At 48.7% G+C, this 14,109-nt stretch overlaps 1 protein-coding gene across 1 annotated transcript in view; it reads left to right on the forward strand.

Annotated features, from left to right (window-relative positions):
* FBXL16 (F-box and leucine rich repeat protein 16) overlaps positions 1-14,109 on the forward strand; it is a 94,248-nt gene that overhangs the window by 69,767 nt on the left and 10,372 nt on the right. Inside the window, exon 4 of the mRNA XM_067551092.1 lies at positions 10,476-11,194. Within this exon, the coding sequence (XP_067407193.1) occupies positions 10,490-11,194 (705 nt within the window). The 5' untranslated portion in view covers positions 10,476-10,489. The remainder of the gene's footprint in view (positions 1-10,475; positions 11,195-14,109) is intronic.

The raw sequence follows: 14,109 nt of genomic DNA on the forward strand, positions 1-14,109 counted from the left end.
CTAGTTGGCAGCGGGTTACAAGCGGAGTGCCCAGAGTTTGGTTTTGTTCAACATCTTTGTTAATTATCTGGACGGTGGGGCGGATTGCACCTTCTGCAAGTTTGCAGATGACACTAAACTGGGGGGAGTGGCCGATACGCTGGAGGCAGGACTAGGATACAGAGTGACACAGACAAACTAGAGAATTGGGCCAAAAGAAATCTGATGAGGTTCAACAAGGACAAGTGCAGAGTTCTGCACTTAGGACGGAAGAATCCCAGGCACTGCTACAGACTGGGGATTGACAGGCTAGGCAGCAGCTCTGCAGAAAAGGACCATATGGTTATGGTGGACAAGACGCTGGATATCACTCAACTGTGTGCCCTTATTGCCAAGAAGGCTAACGGCATATTGGGTTGCATTAGTAGGAGCATTGCCAGCAGATGGAGGGAAGTGATTATTCCCCTCTATTCTGCACTGGTGAGGCCATATCTGGAGAATTGTGTCCAGTTTTGGGCCCCCCGCTACAGGAAAGATATGGAGAAATTGGAAAGAGTCCAGAAGAGGGCAATGAAAATGATTAGAGGCTGGAGCACATGACTTATGAGGAGAGGCTGAGGGAACTAGGTTTGTTTAGTCTGCAGAAGAGAAGAGTGAGGGGGGCTTTGATAGCAACCTCAACTACCTGAAAGGGGGGTTCCAGGGAGGATGGAGCTAGGCTGTTCTCAGTGGTGGCAGATGCTAGAACTAGGAGCAACGGTCTCAAGTTGCAGTGGGGGAGGTCTCGGTTGAATATTAGGAAAAACTTTTCCACTGTGAGGGTGGTGAAGCACTGGAATGGGTTACCTAGGGAGGTGGTGGAATCTCCATCCTTAAAGGTTTTTACGGTGCAGCTTGACAAAGTCCTGGCTGGGATGGTTTAGTTGGTATTGGTCCTGCTTTGAACAGGGGTTGGACTAGATGACCTCCTGAGGTCCCTTCCAACCTTAATCTTCTGTGATTCTATGATTCTATGGTCTATTATTCCTCTGCTCGGTGGTACATAGTTATATTCACATGGATCTTGTGGAACTTGATATGGGTTTATGATGCAATGTCTTCATAAGTTTGCACATCTTCATATACATGTTCGTATATTTCATCATTAGTTGTAGTCGTTGCTGGTGAAGTGACAGATGACAACAAGGGAAAGGAAATAGGCTGCATTATATGAGGCAGGGCTTTAACCCTTTCCGTACGTATGGGTCTAAGTCTTCCTCTCATGAAACATATGATAAGGATGGTACACATAGTAGGGATACATTGGTCAACAATCCATCCGTTTCCATTTCTCAAGGGGTACTGTCTTGTGAGCTACTACTATCCAAATTTTCAGATATTGTTTGATTCGTCTTATTCATGTCATTACTAATTTCAATTAAATGAGAATCCTTTCGGTCTAACTATTGTTGTAGCTGTAAGGTTAAGGGTGGTATATATGCATGAAACACTGAAGATCTTTGTTTTCTCAGATACTGATAACCAGGGTTGCTAAGAATAACAGTTTCATTTTCAAAAATAGACATCAGAGATATTGTTGTGTGCCCAGTAATTGTAGATACTTGGGGTTTAAAACCAAAATTCAGAATTGTGACCACACATCTATGTTAACCATAATAAAATTCTGTATGATTGGTTATTAACCTGTACTGTGCTGCTCCAGCATAGGCTATCTGTTCTTTAGGAGATCTTCATTTGATTAGTTGTACTGGGCTTGAGATTTGTGTTGCATTCACTGCCAGAAGATCCCGTTTGTACCTTTCCAGTTGGCCACATACTGGAGTTATTACTGCAAACACATCACACCTACAAATCCATTGATGCCCCCTTTTGAGAGCAACAAGCCATCTGTGGAGTCTTCATGTTTGGGCATTGTGATGATTCTCCACTAGCGGAGGTACTTGCATCTGTTCCCTATAGATGTCATCTTCTAGGTGGTCTATGGACTACACAGTAGCCAATTGATCAAATACATCCTTATTTGGATCAAACACAAGTAATGATAATGTGAACGAAGCATACAAGGATATTGACATGTCATAGGGTTTTCTTAAATAACATGTGCCATGATTTGGATGTGTTGTCACAGATCCCAGGTTTCTAATTGCACCAAATGATTTTTTTTTTACATTCCATTTGGCACTTAACCTTTTCCCCTTCATACTTTTTAATACACTGTAGACGATACTAATTCAAAATTTGCTGATCTTTGATCAATTCTGGTACCAATTCTGGAATTCTGCAATTCAGTTCTGAGAATTGCAAGGTATTCTCAATGGTATTTATTATATATTCCCCATATGCTGAACAAATAATTTCTTTCCCAAGATGGTGATTTTTGTCTTTATCATTATTATATTTTATCAATTGATTAATATTCTTTTGAGTTTCATTAAAGAATCTGGTTATTTCATGCATATTATACACTGTAAATCGTTCTTCAGTTGCTAAACCATAAATCCTTTTTAACATTGAATCAATTACTGGATTAGTTTCTTCCTGGATTACATAATTGATATGCTTTTTGATTCGGTTAACATCAACTTTATTCTAAATTGACATTCCTGTGCCAAATAAACCTATGATACTGTTCAGAACTCCCAAAGGACTAATTCTTCATTTTCTTCTAGGAGCATAAAGGTTAGTTCGAATCTCAAGACCCAAGATAGCAATATCCTGTACTTCTTGTTGATAAGCAGTAATCTTATCCACGAGTAGTACTGAAATGAAAGATACAACTGTAGTATCTCTACAATAACTGAATTCACTCATTTGCTGATTAGATAAATTTAACACAACAGGGATATGCATAAATTGCGCTTGGTTAATTAATACCCCTGATATAGATGTAGCTGTGAGACCACTAACAGCACCTTCTTGCAGATCTGGACATTCCACTGAATTCTGTGAATCAAGGTCTCTTTCCACTATTACTGCCTGTACCACTACTTTGAAATATTTATTAATAGCTTTTGTTCTATCCAAAAAACTAATTTGGATCCAGGCTTCATATTCTCCTTGATCTTCATAATTTAGGTTATATATGGTCATTGCTCCATTTCTTACTGAGCTTTGACGCTTGGTTATGTTTCTCCATGATCCATTTGGAATTCTATCTCTTACTGGTAAAGAGTGAACTTCACCTGTAATATACTGTATGTTTTACATCCTCCCCCTGCTAGATTCCTCCAGTAAGGGAGAGATCTTTTTCCAATCCACAAAAGGCATTCATTCATTTTCTTCTATGTCATATGCAAGAATAGTTGGTTTCCCTACTGCTCCTTTAATGTTTTGATAAAATTTATTATGAGTAGTTGGAAGATGTATTTGATTGCCAACTTCTTTTTGAAAATAATGCACATACCTTCCTCCATGTGTCTGGAGCTCCAGTGGAAAATCCTTCTGCAATACAACTTTTTGCTCATCCTTCAATACTAGATGTAATCTCAATCTGTACAGACCTGACATATGATTCAATAAGCAAGTCTGAGTCCAGTCCCAACAAAACATCCTGATTTACTACAATGATCTATGTCTCTTGTGGCACCAAAACAGTCTGTGACTTAGTTTGAAAGGCAACATTCAAGCAGAAGTACAGGATCAGTGTTGTTATGCCCAGCACTTTTTTCTTTTCCTGTTACTGGGCTGGCTCTCCACTTCCTCTTTTGCAATCAATGTCTCTGGTTCCTCTGTTTGTGGACAAATCTCTCTTTTCTGGTACAACGTTAATTGATTAGCATGATAGAACTTATCTATGTTTCTGCTCCCATCTGAAATTCTTATTTTGTATTTAGAGGTACTGACTCTCTCCACAATAAACTGTGGCCAAGTCCATCGGTTGCATAAATTGTGTTCAGGTACAGCATATGATAGGCGCATAACCTGATCTCTAATTTCCCAAGCATTCTCTCTTTGGCTTTTATCAAAACGGGCTTTTGCCTTCCGTTTGGATTTTCCCAGTTTGACAGCTAGCTGTAAGTGAATCTGATTCAAATGATTTTGTAATGCTGGCAGATAAGTTTCTAGTTTAATGCCCTCTAGCTGTGTGCCACTGGTGTGCCATAAAAGATGATCTGGCATTCGCATATTTCACCCAGGCATCCCCTCAAAGAGCTTACGGTCTGTGGAGGCAGCTCCATTAAAATGAGTGGAATCAGGGTATCCCAATGGTGTCCATTGGCATCTGCCAGTTTCTGCAGCATTAGTTTGATGGTGCAGTTTGTTCATTCTGCCAGCCCTGATGACTGAGGCCTATATGGAATAGGCAATTTTTGTTGCATTCCCAACAACTGTAAGCATTTTTGGAACACTTGCCCAGTAAAACATGTTCCTCTATCTGACTCTACCCTAGCGGGGAGTCAACGTTCCACTAAGATTTTTGCTGGCGCTAAAGCGGTATTTGCTTTCAAAAAAAATTCTTCCACCTGTTTAGAGTAGGGTGACCAGATGTCCCAATGTTATAGGGACCATCCCGATCTTCGGGGCTTTTTCTTATATAGGCTCCTATTACCAAACACCCCTGTCCTGATTTTTCACACTTGCTATCTGGTCACACGCATTAGAGAATGGATCAGTGATAACCAAAAGATCATAGAATCATAGAAGATTAGGACTGAAAGGGACCTCAGGAGGTATCTAGTCCAACCCCTGGCTCAAAGCAGGACCAACACCAACGAAATCATCCCAGCCAGGGCTTTGTCAAGCTGGGCCTTAAAAACCTAGAAGGATGGAGATTCCACCACCTCCCTAGGTAACCCATTCTAATGCTTCACCACCCACCTAGTGAACATTTTTTTCCTAATATCTAACCTAGATCTTCCCCACTGCAACTAGAGACCATTGCTCCTAGTTCTGTCATCTGCCACCACTGAGAACAGCCTAGCTCCATCTTCCCTGGAGCCCTGTTTCAGGTAGTTGAAGGCTGCTATCAAATCCCCCCTCACACTTCTCTTTTGCAAACTAAACAAGCCAAGTTCCCTCAGCCTCTCCTCATAAGTCATGTGCTCCAGCCCCCTAATCATTTTTGTTGCCCTCTTCTGGACTCTCTCCAGTTTCTCTACATTCCTTCTGTAAAGGGGGGCCCAAACCTGCACACAGTACTCCAAATGTGGCCTCACCAATGCTGAATAGAGGGGAATAATCTCTTCCCTTGATCTGCTGGCAATGATCCTACTAATGCAGCCCAATATGCTATTAGCCTTCTTGGCAATGAGGGCTCACTGTTGACTCATATCCAGCTTCTTGTCCACTGTAATTTCCAGGTCCTTTTCTGACAAACTGCTGCCCAGCCAGTCAGTCCCCAGTCTGTAGCAATGCATGGGATTCTTCCATCCAAAGTGCAGGACTCTGTACTTGTCCTTGTTAAACCTCATCACATTTATTTTGGACCAATCCTCCAATTTATCTAGGTCACTCTGAATCCTATCCCTGCCCTCCAGTGTATCTACCACTCCCCCCAGCTTAGTATCATCTGCAAACTTGCTGAGGGTGCAATCCACCCCATCCTTCAGATCATTAATGAAGATGTTGAACAGAACGGGCCCCAGCACCAACCTCTGGGGCACTCTGCTTGTTACCAGCTGCCATCCAGTCACTGAGCAATTGATCACTACCTGTTGAGCCCAATGATCTACCCAGCTTTCTATCCATCTTATAGTCCATTCAACCAACCCATACTTCTTTAACTTGCTGATAAGAATACTGTGGGAGACCATTTCAAAAGCTTTGCTAAAGTCAAGGTATATCACATCCACCGCTTTCCCCACATCCATAGAGCCAGTCATCTCATCATAGAAGGCAATCAGGTTGGTCAGACATTACTTGGGATGAGCTAGTTGAAACTGGTGATGACTGAAAACCACAGGCCAGGATCTTGGCTTCCAGACACCACCTCCATCTCCTGGACCGTGCTGCCTCCCAAATACAGCTGTACTAATCAGGAGGGGCTGGGAAGGGAGGCAGGTGCTGTGCCTGTGAATGGGAAGGGAGGTGGGGCCATGCTCGATGAGAGCAGCAGGTCGTACAGGCCAGTCTCGCTATTAAGATGCGGTTCACAAAAGAAGATGTTGAGAAGCTCTGTTTTATTTCACAAAGCGGTCATGAGCAGAAACGGCCTGTCTCTAGTCTACCCAGCCCGCGGCACGGCTCACTAACGCCCATGCCAGTGCGTCAGCACTCCTCTGGAAGTCCGAGCTGGGCAGAGCTGGAGTTCTGATTGAAGGGTCCTACTCCCCGAATGGGAGAACCTACAATAGCTTTAAATCCTAGACGCGTGCGTACCAAGGTGGTGCCAACGTCGCTTACTCTTGTTCGCTCATGCTAGTAACCTTGCTGGCTACAAAACCCAGCCGGAGGTAAATGAATTAAAAAGGGGCATGAGGACAGTAGGTGGGGTGAGCTACTTAGCTCATTTGTACATATGGGGTCTGACCCTCGTTCCACTGGAGACTTTGGCAGAATTCCCCTAGGGCCTGATTCATCTACACCAGTGCACAGTCAGTAGGTGTAAATCATTAGGGGTGAAATCCTGGCTGTCTTGAATGCAATAAGACTGTTCATAGTTGGATTAGCCAGGATGAAAATGTATAGAGATTTTGAACCATCATGATTCAGGGCAGCAGCCGAGTGCCAACAGCCTGGGGTCAGGAAGGAAATTCCGCTCTGGCCCTGTTAATGCAGAGCTATCTGTGAAGGGCTTTCTCACAACTTCCTGGGGGCAGCTGGGATCGGCCTCTATCAGAGACAGGTTCCTGGACTAGATGGACGTTGGGTTGATCCATTCTGACAAGCCCTATACTCACTGGGGGCTGGATGCTGTTCTCCCCCTGCCTCCTCCCCGTTAGTGGTAGGAATGTGTGTGTCGCAGGAGAACGGGACATGGACCTGGGGCAATATAGTGCTCCTCTCAGAGTTGGACTCCCAGGGGGGCAGCAAGGTAAGGCAAAGGGCAGAGCTAACTCCTGACTCCCTGTCTGCCCCAGCCAGTAGGTAGCAGCTGGCATGGAAGGCATGCAAACTGCACCTTGCTGAGAGGTAGGAGAGTGACCGCTGCTGCATGTGCGGCTAGCGCCCCCGGATGCCTCGTGCCTGCCCATTGAGTGGGTGGCTAAAAGCTGCAGTGGAGCCTGGGGTTGGCTGCCTATAAGGTTTGCAGAGTGTTATTCTGCATGTCAGTCATCCCGTGTGCTTTACAAATGAATAAATAGACATTTTGTTTAAAAATCTCCATAATAGGGATTGCAGCGCTTGGGCGAGGGGGCGGGGAGGACGCCATGGTGACAACAGTTTGTTACTCAAATAGTTGTTCGTTTCCAGGTAAAATCTTACATGAAATTGCCCCCAGAGTATTTTTGGTGGTTAGTTGAGTTTGCTAAATTGAGGGCTACTTGGGATGGGATCGCCCAGAGGGGTCCTTCATTCTCACCTAAAGAGAAGGGCCACCTGGACCATACAGAGTACCTGTCCTGCAGGAGGCTCCTGGAGTGCAAATGCTAGCTCTGGGGTGAAACTCATCAAGCATTTTAACAGGCACAGGGGTTCTGGATGGGAAGAGAATCATAGACTTGTAGGGCTGGAAGGGACCTCGCAAGGTCAGCTCATCCTGGCTACTCCTACTATGAACGTTCTTATGTCAATGGTCCCAGTTCTCCATCGCCCTGCACCTGGGGCAGGCATTTACCTCACTGCAAGGTAGGTGTAAAATGCCATCAGATTAGAAGGGTAGGGCCAGCTTCTCGTCTACACAAAGGCCCCTTGACACTGCAGTGGAGGGGCAAAGTGGGGTCAAGTCCATTCACACCCACGGTAAGGTCACTGTCCGGAGTGGTACCAAGAGCCTGGGTTCAAATGATAATTCAGGACAGAGGGTGAAATCCCAGGCCCATTAAACCAATGACAAAGCTCCTATTGCATTCAAGACACCAGGATTTCACCCCTAATGTTTTACACCTACTGATTGCACACTGGTGTAGATGAATCAGACCCTGGGGGAATTCTGCCCATGGCTCCAGTGGTAGCAGGGTCAGACCATATATGTATGAACAAGCTAAACAGCCCATCCCACAACCCCCTGAGCATCAACCTGTGCTGACCCTTTCATTGGTATTCTTCTACAGGTTTATTTAGCACCACGAATGAAATCTGCAGAGTACGGCTATTCGTTGTGTGTATTACAGTAGTGCATAGGGGAGAGATCCCAGCCGTGTACTGCACTGTACAAATGAAGAACAAAGGGACAGCGGTGCGCCTTCTAACCCTCATTGTAAGCCAAGTGGATGAGGGGCCATGTTCACGGCAATGGAAGATTCTGCTGCTTTGCCCTCTGACGGCTATTGAAAGGGATTTAGCGGGCTGTCTTCCCCTGATGGGACAAGAGGCAGGAGGTTGAAGTTAAGACTGTTTGATGTTAGGCCAGATTCCACCTGAGTTCCCTCCTTGAGTGGTCTCACTGAGGTAGCATGAGAGTGGCAGAGGTGTCCCCCTTTCCCCCCAGCCTTTACGCGCTGTTGTGCCTTGGAGGTGCTGGGGCAGAGTGACCTGCACCACTTGGGCATGGGGGCTCAGCGAGGTGAGTTGAGGATGGCCTGGCAAGCGTTCTTTTCAATATCACGGCTTTTGCCGGCAACAGAAAGAGTCGGCTCCTGCGTTTTCAGTGGGCAGGTCCCAGATATGACAGAGACGAGGGCCATATAAGCACTGGGGGAGAGGGGTGAGGGAGAGGCTTTTCAGCGCGCCACACCCCACTTCTTTCCCCCACTGCACCAGACACACATCAGATTTAGAGATCCCTGTTACTGGCCCATCCTTGCTTTTTGAATTGCACGGGTCTGCTCATATACTGCGGAGAATGGTGGCCTCTAATGGCAGATGCCGGGATAAACATTTGCCACCAGAAGAGAAGGCTGGCTTGCCCCGAGTCCCAGGATTGCTGCGGTTTGAAAGTCAGACTGCTCAACCGATTGTCCCATTCCCACCCCCGAGCCCCACTTAGCTGTGGAAATAGAACAAGGCCTCGTTTTTCCTCACAGGGGATCCGCACACCGTTCAGTTACAGGCATGGAATCCCAATTCCTTTAGCTGTAACGCTGTGGCTCCTTCAGGCCAGTGTCGTAGGGCTGACGGTCAGGCCAGCGAATGACGACGCTGGGAAGGGACAGAAAGAAAAGGTTCCTCCGTGACAGAGGGGCCTCCTGCAACGAGCAACGGTGTTACCTAGGGTCAGCGCCCCCGCAACCCTCTAATCTTAGCAATTCCTTTCTACAGTGGATCTTGGAGCCACCTATCTTTGAGGGGGTTAGAGGGCAGCTGACCACTTATAGGAACTCAGCATTCTTTGATGTAGGGCAGCTAGAACGGTAGGGGTCTGGCGCTGTGGGGCGGATACTGACCTGGTGTCAATTGTCAGAGCTCGTTTGAACTTAGTTTGCCCCAGATGTCGAGCACACGTCTAAGAACACCTGAGTTCTAATCCTGACGCACTGGGGCCTGTGGAAATCACCTAGCTTGCTGCCTTAGTTTCCCCATCGGGGAGATGGGGATAATACTCCTGTACCTGTCTGGGTGGGTCTTAATTGTGAGTCTTAATTCATGAATGCTTATAAGTGCTGTGAAAATGAAACGTGCTTGTTTGTTAATTACTGTGAAAGAGGGCCAGCGTCAGAGTGACAAGTATGGCAATTTTTTAGTCACCCCCTGTACATCCCCTCCCTGTGAAGTGGGACATTATAGTTATCTCAGTTTTATAGCTGGGGAAACTGAGGCAGAGAGGTGACTTGCTCAAGACAACATTGAAAGTGTCTGGATTGGACCTCCCTGGTTCCAGGGATGTGCTCGGACCTCTAGACCACACTGTTCTCTCAGCTGCGGGGGGCTAGCTGTTGATCTCTATCACTCTTTGATATGTGAGCTCATGTGTTGCCCTGATCTGCACCCTCTGCCACCCCAATGAAATTCAAATCAGTGCTTAGAGGGCACTGAGACGGGTGCTATAGCAAAGCTAAGATAGGCTGCCCAGTGTGTGACTCAGGGCAGGACAGGCCCTGAATTCCTGGCCCTCAGACATAGCTTTACCTGCAAAATCATCTTCCTGGGGCATCAGTTGCACAGGCCTTTTTTTTAACGGAGAGTTTCAGCCAGGTCATTGCAGTGCTGGAGCATTAATATTCCACCTGCCCATTAGGCAGCCCTGCCGTCCTGGCTGGAAGCCCCATATGTGCAGCCCAGGTAGTGCGCTAAGGCTCTGTTCGCAAGTCAATGGGAGACTCTGGGGATGTAACACACACAGGGAGGGGGCAGGAAAAGGTGAGATTCTTAGAGCCCCTCTAGACCGAGTTGGCCTTGCATCTCAACTTTACCCTGGGTTTCCATGCAGATGCCAGGCCCCTCCCTCTCCCAGTGGGTCCCCAGGCAGGTACCTGGGAGGGAGAACTGCCCCCTAACCTCTCCCCGTTGTGTTTCAGAGCGACCTTAGAAGATGTCGAACCAGAGCAACGGTGACACCAAGCCCCCATGTTTACCCCGGAATGGACTGGTGAAGATCCCCACCCAGCCCAATGGACTAGGCTCTGCCAGCATCACCAAAGGGACGCCAGCTGTGAAAAACCGGCTGTGCCAGCCTTCTTCCGTGCCTGCTATCATCAGCCCAGCCTTATCCAATCATAGTGACCTGCCCATATCCAGTCTGGCATCGCCGCTGTCCTTGTCTGCTCTGGCAGGGGTGCCGTCCCCTTCTGGCACCTCCATGGTGGGACTGAACTCGAGCGAGGCCTCCCCGACAAATGAGTGCCCCTCCCCGGAGAGGCTCCCCGGCTCCCCCATGGAAAGGCAGCTGGCTGTGGATGAGAAGATCCTCAACCGCTTGTTCTGGTACTTTTCGGCCTGTGAGAAATGCGTCCTGGCCCAGGTGTGTAAGGTGTGGAGGCGGGTCCTGTACCAGTCCAAGTTCTGGGTAGGCCTGACACCGGTGCTACACACCAAAGAGCTCTACAACATCCTGCCCAGTGGTGAGAAGGAGTTTGTTAACCTCCAGGGCTTTGCTGTCCGGGGCTTTGACAACTTCTGCCTGGTGGGGGTCTCGGACCTGGACATTTGTGAGTTCATTGACAACTACCCCCTGTCCAAGAAAGGGGTGAAGTCCATGAGCCTTAAGAGATCGACCATCACGGATGCAGGGCTTGAGGTAGGTCCCCTGCCCCCTGCCCCCAGCCTGGGTACCGTGAACCAGTGAGATGCGGCTGATGGAAGACTCCTGTTTGCTGCCAGCCATCTCCCGGGGGGCAGTGCAGGGTTCTGCCTGGCAGCGCGTTTTCTAGTTTGTTTGTAAACGTCTCGAATGATGGTGTTCGCTTCCCTTGGAAGCCTCTTCCACGGCCCCAAAGAACTCACCATCCAGGCGATTCTCCCGCTTCTCAGCCTTCATTTGCCATTGCTGAATTCCAGCCCATTATTCGGGGGGGGAAATTCCTCCCTCTCTTTGGCATTGATACCCTTCCACGGCTCACCATCACACTCCACTTAGCCAAGCTACTGCTATTTCTAACATATAATCTCTCTTCATGTGTCAGTTCCATCCCCTCCCTGCTTTTCTCTGAACTCCAGCCAACGGGTCAGTATCTCTCTGGCCATGCAGTGCCCAATGTTTCTGGTGCAGTCATATGACAGCGGGACTGTTGTTATTATTGAAATAGCACCTCAGGTCTCAGCTGTGAGCAGGGCCCCATGTGCTAGGTGCTGTACAAACACACTGTGAGAAACAGTCCCTGCCCCAAAGAGCTCTCAGGCAAGAAGCCAGGGGAAGGAAGCGTTGTTACGGCCATTGAGCGTATGGGCAACTGAGGCCCAGAGGGATTTTAAGTAACTTGTTCAAGGTCACATAAGACGGCTGTGATAGAGCCGGGCATTGACTCCACGTGACCTGAGGTCTAGGCCAATGCCTTAGCCGCAAGACCATCCTAGCATCTCACTCTTTGTGCTGTCTGCTGATGCTGGCCAGCCAGGTCTCACTTGCCATAGTGCAGTGCAGTGCAGTGCAAGAGAAAACACGCCCATTTCATTCGGTAGCCAGAGGCCAGAGAGAACGTTTGGTACCCAGATATAGTGGCTACACATTCCCATGATTCCTCCCTCTCCCAGGAGGCTGGGAGCTCTCATCTGATCTGTGTCAGCGATTCAAACAGAGCCTTTCCTTGGACACCCCCACACTCCACCCACCTAGCTGGCTTCCCTCCACTTGGAATACTAGCTCCGCTGCCCCGGTTGGCAGCTCAAGAAGTTAGCACTGGAGGTCGCAGACCAAGCTGAGAGAGCGGGTGTGGCGTACCATAGCACCCATGCCCAGGCCGCCCACGGGAGCAATTGCCCAGGGGCCAGGCAATTTTTAAGGGGGCTTGGTGATTTTAGAAGGGGCCCAGGCTATGGCTTCCCCTTGGGGAAGATAGCTCCTCATCCCACCTGTTCCGCCTGTGGTCCCCGTTCACCGTCCACCCCTGCTCTGACCCTGGCTCTGCTCCGTTCACCGCAGTGTCCCTCTCTACCAGCCCACTGCCCCGCTTGGCCCCCCTCCTCTCTCACACACCCCTTTCCCCGCTTGACCTCCCCACAGCCGCGTCCATCCCTGGCCCTTGCTCCCCGCTCAGCCCCTCCAGCTGTCGCTTGCTGCCTGGGGCAAGGGGGAGCGTGGAAGAGAGGAGGGCGACCAAACGATGGGGGGACATGTGGCGGCGAGCGGGAGAGGGGAAGAGCCTGGGGGTGGACTGTGGGAGGGGCCACGGAAGGGGCGGGGCTGTTCTGGCCTGGGGCCCGGAATTCCTGTCGGGGGCGGGGGGGAGGCCTGCTCATCCCCAGGCAGCTGAGTCAGCCTGAGTCAATCATGATGCACAGGGCACGGTCGTATCACTCCTTGGTCACTGCACTTGGCAGCGCTGCAGCATTAGGGAGGTGAGCAAGGCCTCCAAGTTGAGCTCTCCTTAGTCTGCCCAGGGGAGAGACTCACCCTGGGGGAGATGCCCTGGGACGCACTGCCGGTTCATTGCTTATATTCCTAAAAGCTCATGCATCAAGGCTTTAGCCAGGCATCTGCAGAGGTCAGGAAGGAATTTTTTTCCCCTTCCAATGTATGCTGGGGTAGGGAGTTGATCTTCTGAAGCATCAGGAATGGCCACAGCTAGAGATGGGATGCTGGGCGGGGTGAGCGGGGTGGGCAGGGCTCTGAGGTCTCTCTCAGGTGTGTGGCTGGCTGGTTCTGGCTCACATGCTCAGAGTCTAGCTGATCACCCTGTGTGGGGTCAGGAAGGAACGCCCCCCAGGTCAGATAGGTAGTGACCTTGGGAGGTTCTCGCCTTCCTCTGTAGCGCAAGGTCACGGGTCACTTGCCAGGAGTATCTGGGTGTAGCTCACTTAATTGATTCTCTGCCATTGCAGTCACCTAGGGTCCTGGTGAATGTTAGTCCGTCCTGCTCTCGGCCTGTGGCACAGAACCCTTCAGTCTTCAGTGGCTGAGTGTAGTTGTTGGGTGTAGTGTGTGGGTGCAGGGCAGTGTTGGTGGCCTTCTGGAGAGAAGGTCAGACTATGTGATCTGGTGGCCCCTTCTGGCCTTAAACTCTGTGACTCTCCATCTTTTCCGCCACTTCCTTGCTGTGTTCCCAGTGAAATCTGTCCCCAGACACAACCCTTGGATAGAGCAGAATAAAGGCTGAGATGCCACTATCCTTTAAAACAATCTGGCCATAATAATATTGCTACCTAGCTTTTCTGTGGGACTTTTCATCCACAGAGCCCAAAATATACAAAGGAGGCAAGTATGCTCCCCATTTTATACATAGGGAAACTAAGGCACAGAAAGGTTAAGTGATTTGCCCAGGGGTCAGCTAAAAGGCCAGCAATTGAACGGGGACTAGAACCCAGGTCTCTAGATACTTAGCTAAATACCTACTCCACTAGACCAAGTTTGCAATGCCCACAAGATGCCATCATTGTGTCTTTTGCACACATCGTTAGGTTCCAAATAACCATATTTACCAACTATACGCAAGCACACTGGGCCCAGCTATGTCCATCCTACTGCTCTGGATAGTTTCTGGTGGCAACTAAATCACA

Source organism: Emydura macquarii, unplaced genomic scaffold (genome assembly GCF_026122565.2).
Source record: "Emydura macquarii macquarii isolate MOO-44397 ecotype Brisbane River unplaced genomic scaffold, CSIRO-AGI_Emac_v2 contig_1348, whole genome shotgun sequence".
Lineage (NCBI taxonomy): Eukaryota > Metazoa > Chordata > Testudines > Chelidae > Emydura > Emydura macquarii.